The sequence below is a fragment of the Acipenser ruthenus genome, chromosome 38 (assembly GCF_902713425.1).
Source record: "Acipenser ruthenus chromosome 38, fAciRut3.2 maternal haplotype, whole genome shotgun sequence".
Taxonomy (NCBI): Eukaryota; Metazoa; Chordata; class Actinopteri; order Acipenseriformes; family Acipenseridae; genus Acipenser; species Acipenser ruthenus.
This window is the reverse complement of record NC_081226.1, coordinates 6906001-6926935: the sequence shown is the minus strand read 5'-3', so window position 1 is coordinate 6926935 and position 20935 is coordinate 6906001. Positions and strand designations below refer to the sequence as shown.

Genomic DNA, 20935 nt, shown 5'->3' with positions numbered 1-20935 from the left:
TGCATTCGGATTCAGAAATCGGAAAACAAGAGAACCACTTTTCTATTTTGTTTTTTCACGACAAACATATGGGGGGGGGGGGGGGGGGTGAAGAGAGACGTTTTCAGCGTTTGAAATACAAAAACAGATTCAGGTTTGTTTTCCCATTTTTCATATTGCTTGTCGCAAAGAAATATTCGAAATTGAAAAATCTGTAATACAAAAACAGACATTAAAAAAAAAAAGTCCTTACAGTACAGCAACAACAACTGCAGGAGGCGCTGCGGTGCAGTGTGTCAGTCATGAAAGCTGCTGTAAACACGACACACGCATTGAATGAGTGAAACATGTACTGACTAAGCAGTTTATTATTATTATTATTATTATTATTATTACTATTATAGAAAATCAAATGGTTTATTAAAACGGGGTCAACAACAGCAACAACAATTATAATAATAATTAGTACACAGGAGATTATCCGCCTCTCCCTCTGCTTCAACCTGGCTGTGGGGCAGGGCAGGGTCTGTACAAAATAGAAAACTGTCCCACCCTGTCCGGGTGAACGTGGAGTTATATGCTAACCTGAACTTCCGGGACACGAGCAGAACGCCGAATTAAACCAGGTATTTTCTTGTTTATTTTTGCATTACTGATTTTTCAATTTTGAATTGGAAAATGGAAAAACAGCCCAATTCTTGTTCTTCAATGTTTGTCGTGAAAACCAAAAATAGAAAAATGAGTCGTTTTCTGGCTTTACAATTTCCGATTCAGAATGCAAAAACGACTGAACAAAATGTAAGGACCACTCTCCGACACAACTCTACTTTCACTCAGTCCCCACGCACCCCCTCTGCCCTGATCAGCCAACCGGATCCCTCCAACGCCAGGAGAGGGGTGGGGGGTGGGGGGAATGGTCCCGACCACCTCTGTCCAGCAGCAGCAGCATTCAGTCACACACACGTATATAGAAGGCTCACACACACCCCTCCGCTCCGACTAGATGGCGTGACCCAGCACCCAAACAATAATGGCAACACAGAAGCACAAAGCAAAACTGACAGGACAAACAAACGCAATAACATACAAGTTCTGGAACAAGCCATGTTGCTCGAGTCTCTGTCAAACAGCAGCACTCCCATGTCATAAATGTGCCGCAATATATTTAACTAAGATTAATACTCTGGATCACAGAAGTCCGGACCTGGGAAAGGCTATTGTGACGGAATTCCGTCTACAGATGGACAACTTTCACCCATGCTTATAACACCCATATATAAAAGTGGAGACAAATTCGATCTCAGTAACTACCAAGTTATCTGTGTGAGCAGTAATGTGGGGAAGGTGTTCTGCAGTATCATTAACGCCCGGATACTGGCCTTCCTTACCGAGCACAGTGTGCCGAGTAAGAATCAGATTGGCTTCCTTCCAAACCACCGCACCTCTGACCTTATTTACACTCTACACCCCAATAAACAAACACGTCCACCAAACTAATAAAGGAAAATATTCACCTGTTTTATTGATTTTAAAAAAGCATTTGATTCAATTTGGCCGGAAGGTCTATTCTTTAAACATCTCCAAAGTGGTGTAGGGAGTAAAGTATATGACATTGTAAAGTATATTCAGAAAATAAGTGCGATGTGAAAATTGGTAACAAAAGAACAGAATTCTTCACACAGGGTTGTGGAGTGAGAGACGGGGCTGCAGTCTGAGCCCAGCACTGTTCAACATTTACATAAATGAGTTGCCTACAGTGCTGGAACAGTCAGCAGTCCCTGGTCTCACTTTACACAACACAGATATTAAATTCCTGCTCTACGCAGATGACCTGGTCCTGTTGTCACCCACAGAGCAGGGTCTTCAGCACAGCCTGTCACTGCTAGAGCAGTACTGGCAGACCTGGGCACTGGCAGTAAACCTGGACAAGACCAGAGTTATGGTCTTCCAGAAAAAAAGTCAGATCTCAGGGAAACAGGTACCTCTTCACTCTGGGCAACACCACCTTAGAGCATAACACCAGCTATACATACCTGGGTCTGACCATCAGTGCATCAGGGAGCTTTAACCTGACTATGCATTAACAGACAAGGCACACAGGGCTTCTTTATGCCATAAAAGAAAAAAGCATCATTCAGCCAATTCTTCTGTATTGTAGTGAAGTTTGGGGTCCCCTTATGAACCCTGAGTGTTACAAATGGGACCAAAGACCAACAGAACATTTCCATTTAGAATTCTGCAAAAACCTCCTGCAGTTTACAGGAGTGCAGCCAACAGCGCCTGCAGGGCTGAACTGGACCGGGTCCCCTTACTCCATAGAGAAACGAGCGCTAAGCCAGCATCAAACCAGGACTACACAGCACTACTGTTGTCACTGATTATTGTGTTAATTCACCACTTGCACTCGGAGCCTCGCTATTGGACTCGTGATCGTGTGTGTATGAAGCGTGTGTCATTATTAGTATTATTTCAGGACTGAACTCCGTGGTTTACCTGCGCGACACACATTGTTGTGTAGAGCCAGGTATTATTATTTAAGGTTGCCAAAAAAGCAACCCAGCACAAATAATGAGCTTTTTTTTCACCGTGAACTGTGTTGTGTTTGTTATTACGGAGCACTGCATCACCTCTACACCTGCACACTGCAAACCACTTTGCCACAAGCCTTTTTTAATTTAATTTAAAATTGAGAGACAGAGAGACAAGAGGTTTAATACAGAGAGATAATCAGAGACAGAGGGGTTTAATACAGAGAGTGAAACAGAAAGGGGGATTTCATACAGAGAGTGAAACAGACAGGGGGATTTCATACAGAGAGAAACAGAGAGACAGATGGGTTTCATACAGAGAGAGAGAGAAAGAGAGACGAGGGGGTTAATACAGAGAGAGGAACAGAGACGGGGGTTAATACAGAGAGAGAAACAGAGACAGGGGGGTTAATACAGAGAGAGAAACAGAGACGGGGGGGTTAATACAGAGAGAGAAACAGAGACGAGGGTTAATACAGAGAGAGAAACAGAGACGGGGGGGTCAATACAGAGAAACAGAGACGAGGGGGTTAATACAGAGAGAGAAACAGAGACGGGGGGGTTAATACAGAGAGAGAAACAGAGACAGGGGGGTTAATACAGAGAGAGAAACAGAGACGAGGGGGTTAATACAGAGAGAGAAACAGAGACGGGGGGGTTAATACAGAGAGAGAAACAGAGACGAGGGGGTTAATACACAGAAACAGAGACGGGGGTTAATACAGAGAGAGAAACAGAGACAGGGGGTTAATACAGAGAGAGAAACAGAGACGGGGGGGTTAATACAGAGAGAGAAACAGAGACGGGGGGGTTAATACAGAGAGAGAAACAGAGACGGGGGGGTTAATACAGAGAGAGAAACAGAGACAGGGGGGTTAATACAGAGAGAGAAACAGAGACGAGGGGGTTAATACACAGAAACAGAGACGGGGGTTAATACAGAGAGAGAAACAGAGACAGGGGGTTAATACAGAGAGAGAAACAGAGACGGGGGGGTTAATACAGAGAGAGAAACAGAGACGGGGGGGTTAATACAGAGAGAGAAACAGAGACGAGGGGGTTAATACACAGAAACAGAGACGGGGGTTAATACAGAGAGAGAAACAGAGACAGGGGGGTTAATACAGAGAGAGAAACAGAGACGGGGGGGTTAATACAGAGAGAGAAACAGAGACGGGGGGGTTAATACAGAGAGAGAAACAGAGACGGGGGGGTTAATACAGAGAGAGAAACAGAGACGGGGGGGTTAATACAGAGAGAGAAACAGAGACGGGGGTTAATACAGAGAGAGAAACAGAGACGAGGGGGTTAATACAGAGAAACAGAGACGGGGGTTAATACAGAGAGAGAAACAGAGACGGGGGGGTTAATACAGAGAGAGAAACAGAGACGGGGGGTTAATACAGAGAGAGAAACAGAGACGGGGGGGTTAATACAGAGAGAGAAACAGAGACGGGGGGGTTAATACAGAGAGAGAAACAGAGACGGGGGTTAATACAGAGAGAGAAACAGACGGGGGGGTTAATACAGAGAGAGAAACAGAGACGGGGGGGTTAATACAGAGAGAGAAACAGAGACGGGGGGGTTAATACAGAGAGAGAAACAGAGACGGGGGGGTTAATACAGAGAGAGAAACAGAGACGGGGGTTAATACAGAGAGAGAAACAGAGACGGGGGGTTAATACAGAGAGAAACAGAGACGGGGGGTTAATACAGAGAAACAGAGACGGGGGGGTTAATACAGAGAAACAGAGACGGGGGGGTTAATACATAGAAACAGAGACGGGGGTTAATACAGAGAGAGAAACAGAGACGGGGGGGTTAATACACAGAAACAGAGACGGGGGTTAATACAGAGAAACAGAGACGGGGGTTAATACAGAGAGAGAAACAGAGACGGGGGGGTTAATACAGAGAGAGAAACAGAGACGGGGGGGTTAATACAGAGAGAGAAACAGAGACGGGGGGGTTAATACAGAGAGAGAAACAGAGACGGGGGTTAATACAGAGAGAGAAACAGACGGGGGGGTTAATACAGAGAGAGAAACAGAGACGGGGGTTAATACAGAGAGAGAAACAGACGGGGGGGTTAATACAGAGAGAGAAACAGAGACGGGGGGGTTAATACAGAGAGAGAAACAGAGACGGGGGGGTTAATACAGAGAGAGAAACAGAGACGGGGGGGTTAATACAGAGAGAGAAACAGAGACGGGGGGGTTAATACAGAGAGAGAAACAGAGACGGGGGGGTTAATACAGAGAGAGAAACAGAGACGGGGGTTAATACAGAGAAACAGAGACGAGGGTTAATACAGAGAAACAGAGACGGGGGGTTAATACAGAGAAACAGAGACGGGGGGGTTAATACAGAGAGAGAAACAGAGACGAGGGGGTTAATACAGAGAGAGAAACAGAGACGGGGGGGTTAATACAGAGAGAGAAACAGAGACGGGGGGTTAATACAGAGAGAGAAACAGAGACGGGGGTTAATACAGAGAAACACAGACGGGGGGGTTAATACAGAGAGAGAAACAGAGACGAGGGGTTAATACAGAGAGAGAAACAGAGACGGGGGTTAATACAGAGAAACAGAGACGGGGGGGTTAATACAGAGAGAGAAACAGAGACGAGGGGGTTAATACAGAGAGAGAAACAGAGACGGGGGGGTTAATACAGAGAGAGAAACAGAGACGGGGGGTTAATACAGAGAGAGAAACAGAGACGGGGGGGTTAATACAGAGAAACAGAGACGGGGGGGTTAATACAGAGAGAGAAACAGAGACGAGGGGGTTAATACAGAGAGAGAAACAGAGACGGGGGGGTTAATACAGAGAGAGAAACAGAGACGGGGGGTTAATACAGAGAGAGAAACAGAGACGGGGGTTAATACAGAGAAACACAGACGGGGGGGTTAATACAGAGAGAGAAACAGAGACGGGGGGGTTAATACAGAGAGAGAAACAGAGACGGGGGGTTAATACAGAGAGAGAAACAGAGACGGGGGTTAATACAGAGAGAGAAACAGACGGGGGGGTTAATACAGAGAGAGAAACAGAGACGGGGGGGTTAATACAGAGAGAGAAACAGAGACGGGGGGTTAATACAGAGAAACAGAGACGGGGGGGTTAATACAGAGAAACAGAGACGGGGGGGTTAATACATAGAAACAGAGACGGGGGTTAATACAGAGAGAGAAACAGAGACGAGGGGGTTAATACAGAGAGAGAAACAGAGACGGGGGGTTAATACAGAGAGAGAAACAGAGACGAGGGGGTTAATACAGAGAGAGAAACAGAGACGAGGGGGTTAATATAGAGAGAGAAACAGAGACGAGGGGTTAATACACAGAAACAGAGACGGGGGTTAATACAGAGAAAGAAACAGAGACGGGGGGGTTAATACAGAGAGAGAAACAGAGACGGGGGTTAATACAGAGAAACAGAGACAGGGGGGTTAATACAGAGAGAGAAACAGAGACGGGGGGTTAATACAGAGAAACAGAGACGGGGGGGTTAATACAGAGAGAGAAACAGAGACGGGGGGGTTAATACAGAGAGAGAAACAGAGACGAGGGGGTTAATACACAGAAACAGAGACGGGGGTTAATACAGGGAGAGAAACAGAGACGGGGGGGTTAATACAGAGAGAGAAACAGAGACGGGGGGGTTAATACAGAGAGAGAAACAGAGACGGGGGGTTAATACAGAGAAACAGAGACGGGGGGGTTAATACAGAGAAACAGAGACGGGGGTTAATACAGAGAGAGAAACAGAGACGAGGGGGTTAATACAGAGAGAGAAACAGAGACGGGGGTTAATACAGAGAAACAGAGACGAGGGGGTTAATACAGAGAGAGAAACAGAGACGGGGGGGTTAATACAGAGAGAGAAACAGAGACGGGGGGGTTAATACAGAGAGAGAAACAGAGACGAGGGGGTTAATATAGAGAGAGAAACAGAGACGAGGGGTTAATACACAGAAACAGAGACGGGGGTTAATACAGAGAAAGAAACAGAGACGGGGGGGTTAATACAGAGAGAGAAACAGAGACGGGGGTTAATACAGAGAAACAGAGACAGGGGGGTTAATACAGAGAGAGAAACAGAGACGGGGGGTTAATACAGAGAAACAGAGACGGGGGGGTTAATACAGAGAGAGAAACAGAGACGGGGGGGTTAATACAGAGAGAGAAACAGAGACGAGGGGGTTAATACACAGAAACAGAGACGGGGGTTAATACAGGGAGAGAAACAGAGACGGGGGGGTTAATACAGAGAGAGAAACAGAGACGGGGGGGTTAATACAGAGAGAGAAACAGAGACGGGGGGTTAATACAGAGAAACAGAGACGGGGGGGTTAATACAGAGAAACAGAGACGGGGGGGGTTAATACAGAGAGAGAAACAGAGACGGGGGGTTAATACAGAGAAACAGAGACGGGGGGGTTAATACAGAGAGAGAAACAGAGACGGGGGTTAATACAGAGAAACAGAGACAGGGGGGTTAATACAGAGAGAGAAACAGAGACGGGGGTAAATACAGAGAGAGAAACAGAGACGGGGGGTTAATACAGAGAGAGAAACAGAGACGGGGGGTTAATACAGAGAAACAGAGACGGGGGGTTAATACAGAGAGAGAAACAGAGACGGGGGGGTTAATACAGAGAGAGAAACAGAGACGAGGGGGTTAATACACAGAAACAGAGACGGGGGTTAATACAGAGAGAGAAACAGAGACGGGGGGGTTAATACAGAGAGAGAAACAGAGACGGGGGGGTTAATACAGAGAGAGAAACAGAGACGGGGGGTTAATACAGAGAAACAGAGACGGGGGGGTTAATACAGAGAAACAGAGACGGGGGTTAATACAGAGAGAGAAACAGAGACGGGGGGGTTAATACAGAGAGAGAAACAGAGACGGGGGGTTAATACAGAGAAACAGAGACGGGGGGTTAATACAGAGAAACAGAGACGGGGGGGTTAATACAGAGAGAGAAACAGAGACGAGGGGGTTAATACAGAGAAACAGAGACGGGGGGTTAATACAGAGAAACAGAGACGGGGGGGTTAATACAGAGAGAGAAACAGAGACGGGGGGTTAATACAGAGAAACAGAGACGAGGGGGTTAATACAGAGAGAGAAACAGAGACGGGGGGTTAATACAGAGAGAGAAACATAGACGGGGGTTAATACAGAGAAACAGAGACGAGGGGGTTAATACAGAGAGAGAAACAGAGACGAGGGGTTAATACAGAGAGAGAAACAGAGACGGGGGTTAATACAGAGAAACAGAGACGAGGGGGTTAATACAGAGAGAGAAACAGAGACGAGGGGTTAATACAGAGAGAGAAACAGAGACGGGGGGTTAATACAGAGAGAGAAACAGAGACGGGGGGGTTAATACAGAGAAACAGAGACGGGGGGGTTAATACAGAGAGAGAAACAGAGACGAGGGGGTTAATACAGAGAGAGAAACAGAGACGGGGGGTTAATACAGAGAAACAGAGAGACGGGGGTTAATACAGAGAGAGAAACAGAGACGGGGGGTTAATACAGAGAGAGAAACAGAGACGGGGGGTTAATACAGAGAGAGAAACAGAGACGGGGGGGTTAATACAGAGAAACAGAGACGGGGGGGTTAATACAGAGAGAGAAACAGAGACGAGGGGGTTAATACAGAGAGAGAAACAGAGACGGGGGGTTAATACAGAGAAACAGAGACGGGGGGGGTTAATACAGAGAGAGAAACAGAGACGGGGGGGTTAATACAGAGAGAGAAACAGAGACGGGGGGTTAATACAGAGAAACAGAGACGGGGGGGTTAATACAGAGAAACAGAGACGGGGGTTAATACAGAGAGAGAAACAGAGACGAGGGGGTTAATACAGAGAGAGAAACAGAGACGGGGGGTTAATACAGAGAAACAGAGACGGGGGGTTAATACAGAGAAACAGAGACGGGGGGGTTAATACAGAGAAACAGAGACGGGGGTTAATACAGAGAAACAGAGACGGGGGGGTTAATACAGAGAGAGAAACAGAGACAGGGGGTTAATACAGAGAAACAGAGACGGGGGGGTTAATACACAGAAACAGAGACGGGGGTTAATACAGAGAGAGAAACAGAGACGGGGGTTAATACAGAGAGAGAAACAGAGACGGGGGGTTAATACAGAGAAATAGAGACGGGGGGGTTAATACAGAGAAACAGAGACGGGGGGTTAATACAGAGAGAGAAACAGAGACGGGGGTTAATACAGAGAAACAGAGACGAGGGGGTTAATACAGAGAAACAGAGACAGGGGTTAATACAGAGAGAGAAACAGAGACGGGGGTTAATACAGAGAAACAGAGACGAGGGGGTTAATACAGAGAGAGAAACAGAGAGACGGGGGTAAATACAGAGAAACAGAGACGGGGGGGTTAATACACAGAAACAGAGACGGGGGTTAATACAGAGAGAGAAACAGAGACGGGGGGTTAATACAGAGAGAGAAACAGAGACGGGGGGGTTAATACAGAGAAACAGAGACGGGGGGGTTAATACAGAGAGAGAAACAGAGACGAGGGGGTTAATACAGAGAGAGAAACAGAGACGGGGGGTTAATACAGAGAAACAGAGACGGGGGGGGTTAATACAGAGAGAGAAACAGAGACGGGGGGTTAATACAGAGAAACAGAGACGGGGGGGTTAATACAGAGAGAGAAACAGAGACGGGGGGTTAATACAGAGAAACAGAGACGGGGGGGTTAATACAGAGAAACAGAGACGGGGGTTAATACAGAGAGAGAAACAGAGACGAGGGGGTTAATACAGAGAGAGAAACAGAGACGGGGGGGTTAATACAGAGAGAGAAACAGAGACGGGGGTTAATACAGAGAGAGAAACAGAGACAGGGGGGTTAATACAGAGAGAGAAACAGAGACGGGGGGTTAATACAGAGAGAGAAACAGAGACAGGGGGGTTAATACAGAGAGAGAAACAGAGACGGGGGGTTAATACAGAGAGAGAAACAGAGACGGGGGGGTTAATACAGAGAGAGAAACAGAGACGGGGGGGTTAATACAGAGAGAGAAACAGAGACGGGGGGGTTAATACAGAGAGAGAAACAGAGACGGGGGGGTTAATACAGAGAGAGAAACAGAGACGGGGGGGTTAATACAGAGAGAGAAACAGAGACGGGGGTTAATACAGAGAAACAGAGACGAGGGTTAATACAGAGAAACAGAGACGGGGGGTTAATACAGAGAAACAGAGACGGGGGGGTTAATACAGAGAGAGAAACAGAGACGAGGGGGTTAATACAGAGAGAGAAACAGAGACGGGGGGGTTAATACAGAGAGAGAAACAGAGACGGGGGGTTAATACAGAGAGAGAAACAGAGACGGGGGTTAATACAGAGAAACACAGACGGGGGGGTTAATACAGAGAGAGAAACAGAGACGAGGGGTTAATACAGAGAGAGAAACAGAGACGGGGGTTAATACAGAGAAACAGAGACGGGGGGGTTAATACAGAGAGAGAAACAGAGACGAGGGGGTTAATACAGAGAGAGAAACAGAGACGGGGGGGTTAATACAGAGAGAGAAACAGAGACGGGGGGTTAATACAGAGAGAGAAACAGAGACGGGGGGGTTAATACAGAGAAACAGAGACGGGGGGGTTAATACAGAGAGAGAAACAGAGACGAGGGGGTTAATACAGAGAGAGAAACAGAGACGGGGGGGTTAATACAGAGAGAGAAACAGAGACGGGGGGTTAATACAGAGAGAGAAACAGAGACGGGGGTTAATACAGAGAAACACAGACGGGGGGGTTAATACAGAGAGAGAAACAGAGACGGGGGGGTTAATACAGAGAGAGAAACAGAGACGGGGGGTTAATACAGAGAGAGAAACAGAGACGGGGGTTAATACAGAGAGAGAAACAGACGGGGGGGTTAATACAGAGAGAGAAACAGAGACGGGGGGGTTAATACAGAGAGAGAAACAGAGACGGGGGGTTAATACAGAGAAACAGAGACGGGGGGGTTAATACAGAGAAACAGAGACGGGGGGGTTAATACATAGAAACAGAGACGGGGGTTAATACAGAGAGAGAAACAGAGACGAGGGGGTTAATACAGAGAGAGAAACAGAGACGGGGGGTTAATACAGAGAGAGAAACAGAGACGAGGGGGTTAATACAGAGAGAGAAACAGAGACGAGGGGGTTAATATAGAGAGAGAAACAGAGACGAGGGGTTAATACACAGAAACAGAGACGGGGGTTAATACAGAGAAAGAAACAGAGACGGGGGGGTTAATACAGAGAGAGAAACAGAGACGGGGGTTAATACAGAGAAACAGAGACAGGGGGGTTAATACAGAGAGAGAAACAGAGACGGGGGGTTAATACAGAGAAACAGAGACGGGGGGGTTAATACAGAGAGAGAAACAGAGACGGGGGGGTTAATACAGAGAGAGAAACAGAGACGAGGGGGTTAATACACAGAAACAGAGACGGGGGTTAATACAGGGAGAGAAACAGAGACGGGGGGGTTAATACAGAGAGAGAAACAGAGACGGGGGGGTTAATACAGAGAGAGAAACAGAGACGGGGGGTTAATACAGAGAAACAGAGACGGGGGGGTTAATACAGAGAAACAGAGACGGGGGTTAATACAGAGAGAGAAACAGAGACGAGGGGGTTAATACAGAGAGAGAAACAGAGACGGGGGTTAATACAGAGAAACAGAGACGAGGGGGTTAATACAGAGAGAGAAACAGAGACGGGGGGGTTAATACAGAGAGAGAAACAGAGACGGGGGGGTTAATACAGAGAGAGAAACAGACGGGGGGGTTAATACAGAGAGAGAAACAGAGACGGGGGTTAATACAGAGAAACAGAGACAGGGGGGTTAATACAGAGAGAGAAACAGAGACGGGGGTAAATACAGAGAGAGAAACAGAGACGGGGGGTTAATACAGAGAGAGAAACAGAGACGGGGGGTTAATACAGAGAAACAGAGACGGGGGGGTTAATACAGAGAGAGAAACAGAGACGGGGGGGTTAATACAGAGAGAGAAACAGAGACGAGGGGGTTAATACACAGAAACAGAGACGGGGGTTAATACAGAGAGAGAAACAGAGACGGGGGGGTTAATACAGAGAGAGAAACAGAGACGGGGGGGTTAATACAGAGAGAGAAACAGAGACGGGGGGTTAATACAGAGAAACAGAGACGGGGGGGTTAATACAGAGAGAGAAACAGAGACGGGGGGGTTAATACAGAGAGAGAAACAGAGACAGGGGGGTTAATACAGAGAGAGAAACAGAGACGAGGGGGTTAATACACAGAAACAGAGACGGGGGTTAATACAGAGAGAGAAACAGAGACAGGGGGTTAATACAGAGAGAGAAACAGAGACGGGGGGGTTAATACAGAGAGAGAAACAGAGACGGGGGGTTAATACAGAGAAACAGAGACGGGGGGGTTAATACAGAGAAACAGAGACGGGGGTTAATACAGAGAGAGAAACAGAGACGAGGGGGTTAATACAGAGAGAGAAACAGAGACGGGGGGTTAATACAGAGAAACAGAGACGGGGGGTTAATACAGAGAAACAGAGACGGGGGGGTTAATACAGAGAAACAGAGACGGGGGTTAATACAGAGAAACAGAGACGGGGGGGTTAATACAGAGAGAGAAACAGAGACAGGGGGTTAATACAGAGAAACAGAGACGGGGGGGTTAATACACAGAAACAGAGACGGGGGTTAATACAGAGAGAGAAACAGAGACGGGGGTTAATACAGAGAGAGAAACAGAGACGGGGGGTTAATACAGAGAAATAGAGACGGGGGGGTTAATACAGAGAAACAGAGACGGGGGGTTAATACAGAGAGAGAAACAGAGACGGGGGTTAATACAGAGAAACAGAGACGAGGGGGTTAATACAGAGAAACAGAGACAGGGGTTAATACAGAGAGAGAAACAGAGACGGGGGTTAATACAGAGAAACAGAGACGAGGGGGTTAATACAGAGAGAGAAACAGAGAGACGGGGGTAAATACAGAGAAACAGAGACGGGGGGGTTAATACACAGAAACAGAGACGGGGGTTAATACAGAGAGAGAAACAGAGACGGGGGGTTAATACAGAGAGAGAAACAGAGACGGGGGGGTTAATACAGAGAAACAGAGACGGGGGGGTTAATACAGAGAGAGAAACAGAGACGAGGGGGTTAATACAGAGAGAGAAACAGAGACGGGGGGTTAATACAGAGAAACAGAGACGGGGGGGGTTAATACAGAGAGAGAAACAGAGACGGGGGGTTAATACAGAGAAACAGAGACGGGGGGGTTAATACAGAGAGAGAAACAGAGACGGGGGGTTAATACAGAGAAACAGAGACGGGGGGGTTAATACAGAGAAACAGAGACGGGGGTTAATACAGAGAGAGAAACAGAGACGAGGGGGTTAATACAGAGAGAGAAACAGAGACGGGGGGGTTAATACAGAGAGAGAAACAGAGACGGGGGTTAATACAGAGAGAGAAACAGAGACAGGGGGGTTAATACAGAGAGAGAAACAGAGACGGGGGGTTAATACAGAGAGAGAAACAGAGACAGGGGGGTTAATACAGAGAGAGAAACAGAGACGGGGGGTTAATACAGAGAGAGAAACAGAGAGACGGGGGTAAATACAGAGAAACAGAGACGGGGGGTTAATACAGAGAAACAGAGACGGGGGTTAATACAGAGAAACAGAGACGGGGGGGTTAATACAGAGAGAGAAACAGAGACGGGGGTTAATACAGAGAGAGAAACAGAGACGGGGGGGTTAATACAGAGAGAGAAACAGAGACAGGGGGTTAATACAGAGAGAGAAACAGAGACGGGGGGGTTAATAAAGAGAAACAGAGACGGGGGTTAATACAGAGAAACAGAGACGGGGGGTTAATACAGAGAAACAGAGACGGGGGTTAATACAGAGAAACAGAGACGGGGGGGTTAATACAGAGAGAGAAACAGAGACGGGGGTTAATACAGAGAGAGAAACAGAGACGGGGGGGTTAATACAGAGAGAGAAACAGAGACAGGGGGTTAATACAGAGAGAGAAACAGAGACGGGGGGGTTAATACAGAGAGAGAAACAGAGACGGGGGTTAATACAGAGAAACAGAGACGAGGGGGTTAATACAGAGAGAAACAGAGACGGGGGGTTAATACAGAGAGAGAAACAGAGACAGGGGGGTTAATACAGAGAGAGAAAGAGACGAGGGGGTTAATACAGAGAGAGAAACAGAGACGGGGGGGTTAATACAGAGAAACAGAGACGAGGGGGTTAATACAGAGAGAGAAACAGAGACGGGGGGGGTTAATACAGAGAGAGAAACAGAGACGGGGGGGTTAATACAGAGAGAAACAGAGACGGGGGTTAATACAGAGAAACAGAGACGAGGGGGTTAATACAGAGAGAAATAGAGACGGGGGGGTTAATACAGAGAGAAACAGAGACGGGGGGTTAATACAGAGAAACAGAGACGAGGGGGTTAATACAGAGAGAAATAGAGACGGGGGGGTTAATACAGAGAGAAACAGAGATGGGGGGTTAATACAGAGAAACAGAGACGAGGGGGTTAATACAGAGAGAGAAACAGAGACGGGGGGGTTAATACAGAGAGAAATAGAGACGGGGGGGTTAATACAGAGAGAAACAGAGACGGGGGGTTAATACAGAGAAACAGAGACGAGGGGGTTAATACAGAGAGAGAAACAGAGACGGGGGGGGTTAATACAGAGAGAGAAACAGAGACGGGGGGGTTAATACAGAGAGAAATAGAGACGGGGGTTAATACAGAGAAACAGAGACGAGGGGGTTAATACAGAGAGAAATAGAGACGGGGGGGTTAATACAGAGAGAAACAGAGACGGGGGGTTAATACAGAGAAACAGAGACGAGGGGGTTAATACAGAGAGAAATAGAGACGGGGGGGTTAATACAGAGAGAAACAGAGATGGGGGGTTAATACAGAGAAACAGAGACGAGGGGGTTAATACAGAGAGAGAAACAGAGACGGGGGGGTTAATACAGAGAGAGGAACAGAGACGGGGGGTTAATACAGAGAAACAGAGACAGCTGCACATGCCGCAGTGCTCACCTACAGAAAGACACAGGACTGAAGACTCGTCCACAAAGCCATTTGTGTCCGTGTCACTCCCTCTCTCCCTGTCCCCCTATGTACTTACCCGAGGACCTGTCCCCACAGATCGCGCAGAGTCGTTTCTGTGACATCATGGGTCCCGGGCTGTGCGCCGGCATGCCCTTGAGTCCGAAGGGGGGCTTCACGTCGTCCGAGCTGCTGACAGTGTGGAGCCCCGACATGCTGACTGTGGAGTTAATCTGGGGAGACACACAGAGAGAGCACAGGTTCAAATTCACTACATAGACAGTTTGGTTGATAAGACTGTCCAGATGGAAGTCAAACTCCTACTGAATAGCAGTGTCACCCATTCCAGGTTTTACTACACGCTTCACCAGTCAGAGTGTGTCCAATTAAACTCATAGTGAAACCAGGAACAGATCAAACCGCTAGGGAGTCGTATTCCTATCCCTGAACTGCAAAGAAGGCTGCTCTAGTTAGTTTGTATGTTTTCTTGTGGCGTTGATCTGCAGACAGGAGGGGGAGATCCACAATAAGCGACTCGTGTTTACAAACAGACAAGAAGGCAGAGCAGAGCTTCCCAAGAACTGGCCCAGGTTTTCATTTCACCCAGATCCCAAATTAGTAAACTGAACAGGTTGGAAGGGGAGAGTAACCAATTTAAGATTTGATTGGAACACAGTCCTGGACTGACAAGCTCATTGAAACTCAAAGTAAATACCTCTTGAAACAAGTTGTGGTCGACGACATTCAAAGAGAGACTGGCGGCCGGCTTATTTAGCCTGTGCCCCACAGTGCTGTACTGTATAGGATTTGTTTAGGGGTACAGTGAGGGTGTATTTATTTGGTCTTTACCCGGGTGGATCTGGGTGCATGTTGAGTATAGGATTTGTTTAGGGGTACAGTGAGGGTGTATTTACTTGGTCTTTACCCATGCAGATCTGGGTGCATGTTGAGTATAGGATTTGTTTAGGTGTACAGTGAGGGTGTATTTACTTGGTCTTTACCCGGGTGGATCTGGGTGCATGTTGAGTATAGGATTTGTTTAGGTGTACAGTGAGGGTGTATTTACTTGGTCTTTACCCGGGTGGATATGGGTGCATGCCTTTTCAAGGGCTGTGGATGGAGGGGATGCTTTTCGGGAGTTGGAGGTATAGGACTCTACTGGTTACCTGGGGGCTGCTGATGGGTCCATAGCCGACAGAGGGGGTGCTTGGTAGGCTGGGGGAGCACATGGAGGAGCTGATAACAGAGAAGGGAGACCCCAGGCTGCTGATTGGAGAGTTCAGCGATGAGGTCATGGCAGCAGGGGGGAGAGGGGGCAGGGGGGGACTGCGCTGGGCTGCAGGAGAGCTGACCGAAGAACTGTCTGGACTTCTAGAGTCTGCGAGAGAGAGAGAGAGAGAGAGAAAGAGAGAGAGAGAAAGAGAGAGATTCAGCGAGGGGAGGGTTACAAACACTTAGAGTCTGCGAGAGACATTCATAGGAGGGGGGGGGTTAGCTCTTTCAGCACTGAGGGGTTGAATTAATTAGCCTATACACCTAAAATCAACAGATGCGTTTACAGTAGCACAAATATTCCGGAACGAGCGGACAAGAGGACCAGTATACTTTGCAGTGTAAGCGTGCCAAGGAAATATTCCAGCAAGATTGGAGAAAATACCCAACGGGCACTGCACGCCAACGTCATCACAATTGCGGCCTTTTCAAAACATTTTCAACTTCCAAGTCATACCAGCTAAATAAAGTCCTCATCACAGACTGAGCAATCCAAGATGCAGTGCAGGTGACAGGCCACTGTCCTCATCACAGACTGAGCAATCCAAGATGCAGTGCATGCGACAGGCCCCGGTCCTCATCACAGACTGACCAATCCAAGATGCAGTGCAGGTGACAGGCCCCGGTCCTCATCACAGACTGAGCAATCCAAGATGGTTTCCACAACATACTACACTAACATGCAAAGCTTCAAGATCCAGATTTGTTTTTTAAATGGCGCATAACCTTAACTGTGTAACCCCTCTCTCCTTCTGTTGACTGCCTGAGAGCATCTGGGAAGGTTTCTGAAGACTAAGGCAGAGACAGTGCAGACACAAACAAACAAGATAAAACGATATAAACTAGAAGAGACCGAGTCAAGCAGACAAGCGTTTCAGCTAGTGCCTTCATCACGGTTATTGATGAGCACAAGTATAGGGCAGCTACAATGGGGTGAGGCTGCCATTGGTAGAATGGTACCACAGTATGCCAAACTATATCCTTCCCAAATGATCTTCAATGGCAATATAGACAGACAGAGTGACACTACAGTGGCAAAGCAATGGTTCTATCTTATGCTAGAAGAAACTGATACCACCCAAGGCAAAAATCAAGCTGAAGTACAAGTCTTGTCTTCTTGAAGGCACTAGAGCCCAAACGCTTGTCTGCTTGACTCAGTTTCTTCTATTTTCACACTCTATAACACGGATTCAGGTCAGGAGTTTTGAAAGACAGACAGAGGAGAGAGAGAGAGAGGAGAGAGAGAGAGAGGAGAGAGAGAGAGGAGAGAGAGAGAGAGAGAGAGAGACACACACACACACACACACACACACACACACACTTGGGATCCTGGATCACACCCAACAGAACAGGTGTCGTTCAGACAGACATTCCCATAGAGTGCAAGGCTCTGAAGTAACTGAAGACGAGAACCAGAAAGCTCACATTTAATTCTCAGCCTCGGCCTCCCCTGGTGACTGAACTGTATTGAAACACAGCTCGCAGTAAATGAGGATTCCCAGTCTCAAAGCTCTTTACTCCAAACCAGCATGAGAGCAACCGTTACCATCAATCAATAAAAACATGACCCAATAAAGTTCCCAAACCAGACATATCAAATAAATAGCCATCATTTAGAACTGCTGGAATGCGTGTTTGTGATGAGGACGTCTGTCTTTATATTTAAAACTCTTGATAATAAATACACAAAAAAACTAACTGTTATAAATGACAAATGAAGAATGTTATCTTGTGTGCCACAGACCTTGTGTCCTACAGATCAATAAGCCTCACTTCTATTATATGTAAACTTATGGAAACTAGAATAAGATCTAAAATGGAAAATTACCTATATGGTAACAATATCCTGGGAGACATTCAGCATGGTTTTAGTAAAGGGAGATCGTGTCTAACTAACCTGCTTGATTTCTTTGAGGATGCAACATCGACAATGGATAATTGTAAAGCATGACATGGTTTATTTAGATTTCCAGAAAGCTTTTGACAAAGTCCTGCATAAAAGATTAATTCTCAAACTGAACGCAGTAGGGGTTCAAGGAAATGCATGCACATGGATTAGTGAGTGGTTAACAGGTAGAAAACAGAAAGTACTGAATAGAGGTGAAACCTCAAAATGGAGTGAGGTAACCAGTGGAGTACCACAGGGATCAGTATTTGGTCCTCTGCTATTCCTAATCTACATTAATCATTTAGATTCTGGTATAGTAAGCAAACTTGTTAAATTTGCAGACGACACAAAAATAGGAAACACTGGCAAACACTGCTGCAGCAGCAAAGGTCATTCAAAATGATCTAGACAGCATTCAGAACTGGGCAGACACATGGCAAATGACATTTAATAGAGAAAAGTGTAAAGTATTGCATGCAGGCAATACAAATGTGCATTATAAATATCATATGGGAGATACTGAAATTGAAGAAGGGAACTATGAACAAGACCTAGGAGTTTATGTTGACTCAGAAATGTCTTCATCTAGACAATGTGGGGAAACTATAAAAAAGGCCAACAAGATGCTCGGATACATTGTGAAAAGTGTTGAATTTAAATCAAGGGAAGTAATGTTAAAACTTTACAATGCATTAGTAAGACCTCACCTAGAATATTGTGTTCAGTTCTGGTCACCTCGTTACAAAAAGGATATTGCTGCTCTAGAAAGAGTGCAAAGAAGAGCAACCAGAATGATCCCGGGTTTAAAAGGCATGTCGTATGCAGACAGGCTAAAAGAATTGAATCTCTTCAGTCTTGAACAAAGAAGACGACGCAGTGATCTGATTCAAACATTCAAAATCCTAAAAGGTATAGACAATGTCGACCCAGGGGACTTTTTTGGCCGAAAAAAAGAAACAAGGACCAGGGGTCACAAATGGAGATTAGATAAAGGGGCATTCAGAACAGAAAATAGGAGGCACTTTTTTACACAGAGAATTGTGAGGGTCTGGAACCAACTCCCCAGTAATGTTGTTGAAGCTGACACCCTGGAATCCTTCAAGAAGCTGCTTGATGAGATTCTGGGATCAATAAGCTACTAACAACCAAACGAGCAAGATGGGCTGAATGGGGCCTCCTCTCGTTTGTAAACTTTATGTTCTTATGTACACAGCAGGGCAATGCTTCAGCCTGGCCCTTCACTTCACTACATTTGGGAGGGGGGGTTTACTTGTAGGTCATTTAAAAACACATTTTCAGGCCAAAACTGAAAAGATTGTATTTTTATTTGATTTAATTATTTCTACCAGTTCCACGTAACAGAGGAGTTCAGTAAGTGGGTAATATATAATCAATCAGAATGCTGACCCCCCTCCCCAATCAACAATTTATATTGATCAACAAATCATACCAAACATTATGATGTGTATTCAAACAGCAAAGATATCACAATAATTATTTCAGTTTGTATTAGAGCTTATAATACATGTGTACATCACACAGCCAGACCTTGTGAATACAGTATTACAGATTGCATACTACATGTGTACATCACACAGCCAGACCTTGTGAATACAGTGTTATAGATTGCATACTACATGTGTACATCACACAGCCAGACCTTGTGAATACAGTATTATAGATTGCATACTACATGTGTACCTCACACAGCCAGACCTTGTGAATACAGTATTATAGATTGCATACTACATGTGTACATCACACAGCCAGACCTTGTGAATACAGTGTTATAGATTGCATACTACATGTGTACCTCACACAGCCAGACCTTGTGAATACAGTATTATAGATTGCATACTACATGTGTACATCACACAGCCAGACCTTGTGAATACAGTATTATAGATTGCATACTACATGTGTACATTTCACTGCCAGACCTTGTGAATACAGTATTATAGATTGCATCCAAACTGCTGACACTCAGGAATATAAGTGCAATGCCACATTTTATGTCCTCATGATATGGCCAACAGAAAAGGACTCCAGGTTTCAGTGAAACCATTACTTTTATTGGATAGTCTAGTTAGCGTCTGTTCATAAGTCTTTATATTTTGCAGAGGTGGGGCTCTTCCAATTACGGAGGACCAACCTGTCTGCATTGATAATGCCCACCATGATCAAACTGAATTGGTTATTCGTCACCCCTGGAATCTCAGATCTGTCTTCCAGGAGTCACAGTCTGGGTTAAGCTGGCAGAGACTCCCCCAGCCACGCCCCCAAGCTATTTACAACTTTATTCCAGAATGGCAAGACCACTGGGCATTCTCATGTAGCATGCAAGAATGTGCCAGCCTCCCCGTGCATCTCCAGCACACATTAATACACAGTACAGCTGCTCTGTGGACCCTTGTAGGGGTTCAGTAATATCGATGTAGTATTTTGTATTGTATACATTTTTTTCTGACCTCTCTAATACTAGCCCCAGAATTTGACAAAATGTTTAAGCACGTCTCGGCATCAATTAGGCAGTTAAATCTCTGCCAGACAGTTTTGAGGTTTCCACAATCACCACTACACAGGGTATTAAATGTATTATAGCATGTAGATGCTGCATGAGATTCTCCTCCCAGTTCTGTAAAATTCTGCTCAATCACGGATTGCTTTTTGTGCTGGAGATGCAGACCCAAGACAGCAGCGACACAGTCTCTGAGTTGCAAATATCTTCAAAACTGTTCCCTACCAATCAAGTTATACTTAGTTATCAATTCCTGGTTTGACAAACACCCCATCTTTGTATAGGTCACCCAACAGCCATATTCCCTTATATAAAAAAAAAAAAAGAAGTCTTTCCTATGCGAATTACAGGGTTGCACAAACGGGTGAGGAAGTCCGTTTAATTTTGAGAGAGACTGAACATTTGCCCGTATCTCGAGTGTTCTAAATTGGTTCAGCACTGTCAATCCCACTCTTTTTTGGGGCTTGTTGCGATAAAACATCAATGGGGCAAAAAGGGTGAGTGAATGACTTCTCTATTTGAACCCAATATAAGTGCCAGCCAGTGCTGCACCAGTGTCTAGCTAACACGGCCATTTAAAATGCTGTATTACAGACGT

At 46.0% G+C, this 20935-nt stretch overlaps 1 protein-coding gene across 3 annotated transcripts in view; it reads right to left on the bottom strand.

Annotated features, from left to right (window-relative positions):
• LOC117966728 (retinoic acid receptor RXR-beta-A) overlaps positions 1–20935 on the bottom strand; it is a 56072-nt gene that overhangs the window by 24012 nt on the left and 11125 nt on the right. For 2 of the 3 annotated variants that reach the window (XM_059009368.1, XM_059009367.1), the window contains exons 2-3: positions 15826–16037; positions 14739–14892 (exon numbers count right to left, since the gene is read on the bottom strand). In XM_059009368.1, the coding sequence (XP_058865351.1) occupies positions 14739–14892; positions 15826–16037 (366 nt within the window). The remainder of the gene's footprint in view (positions 1–14738; positions 14893–15825; positions 16038–20935) is intronic. The other variant, XM_059009369.1, reaches the window with a different exon arrangement.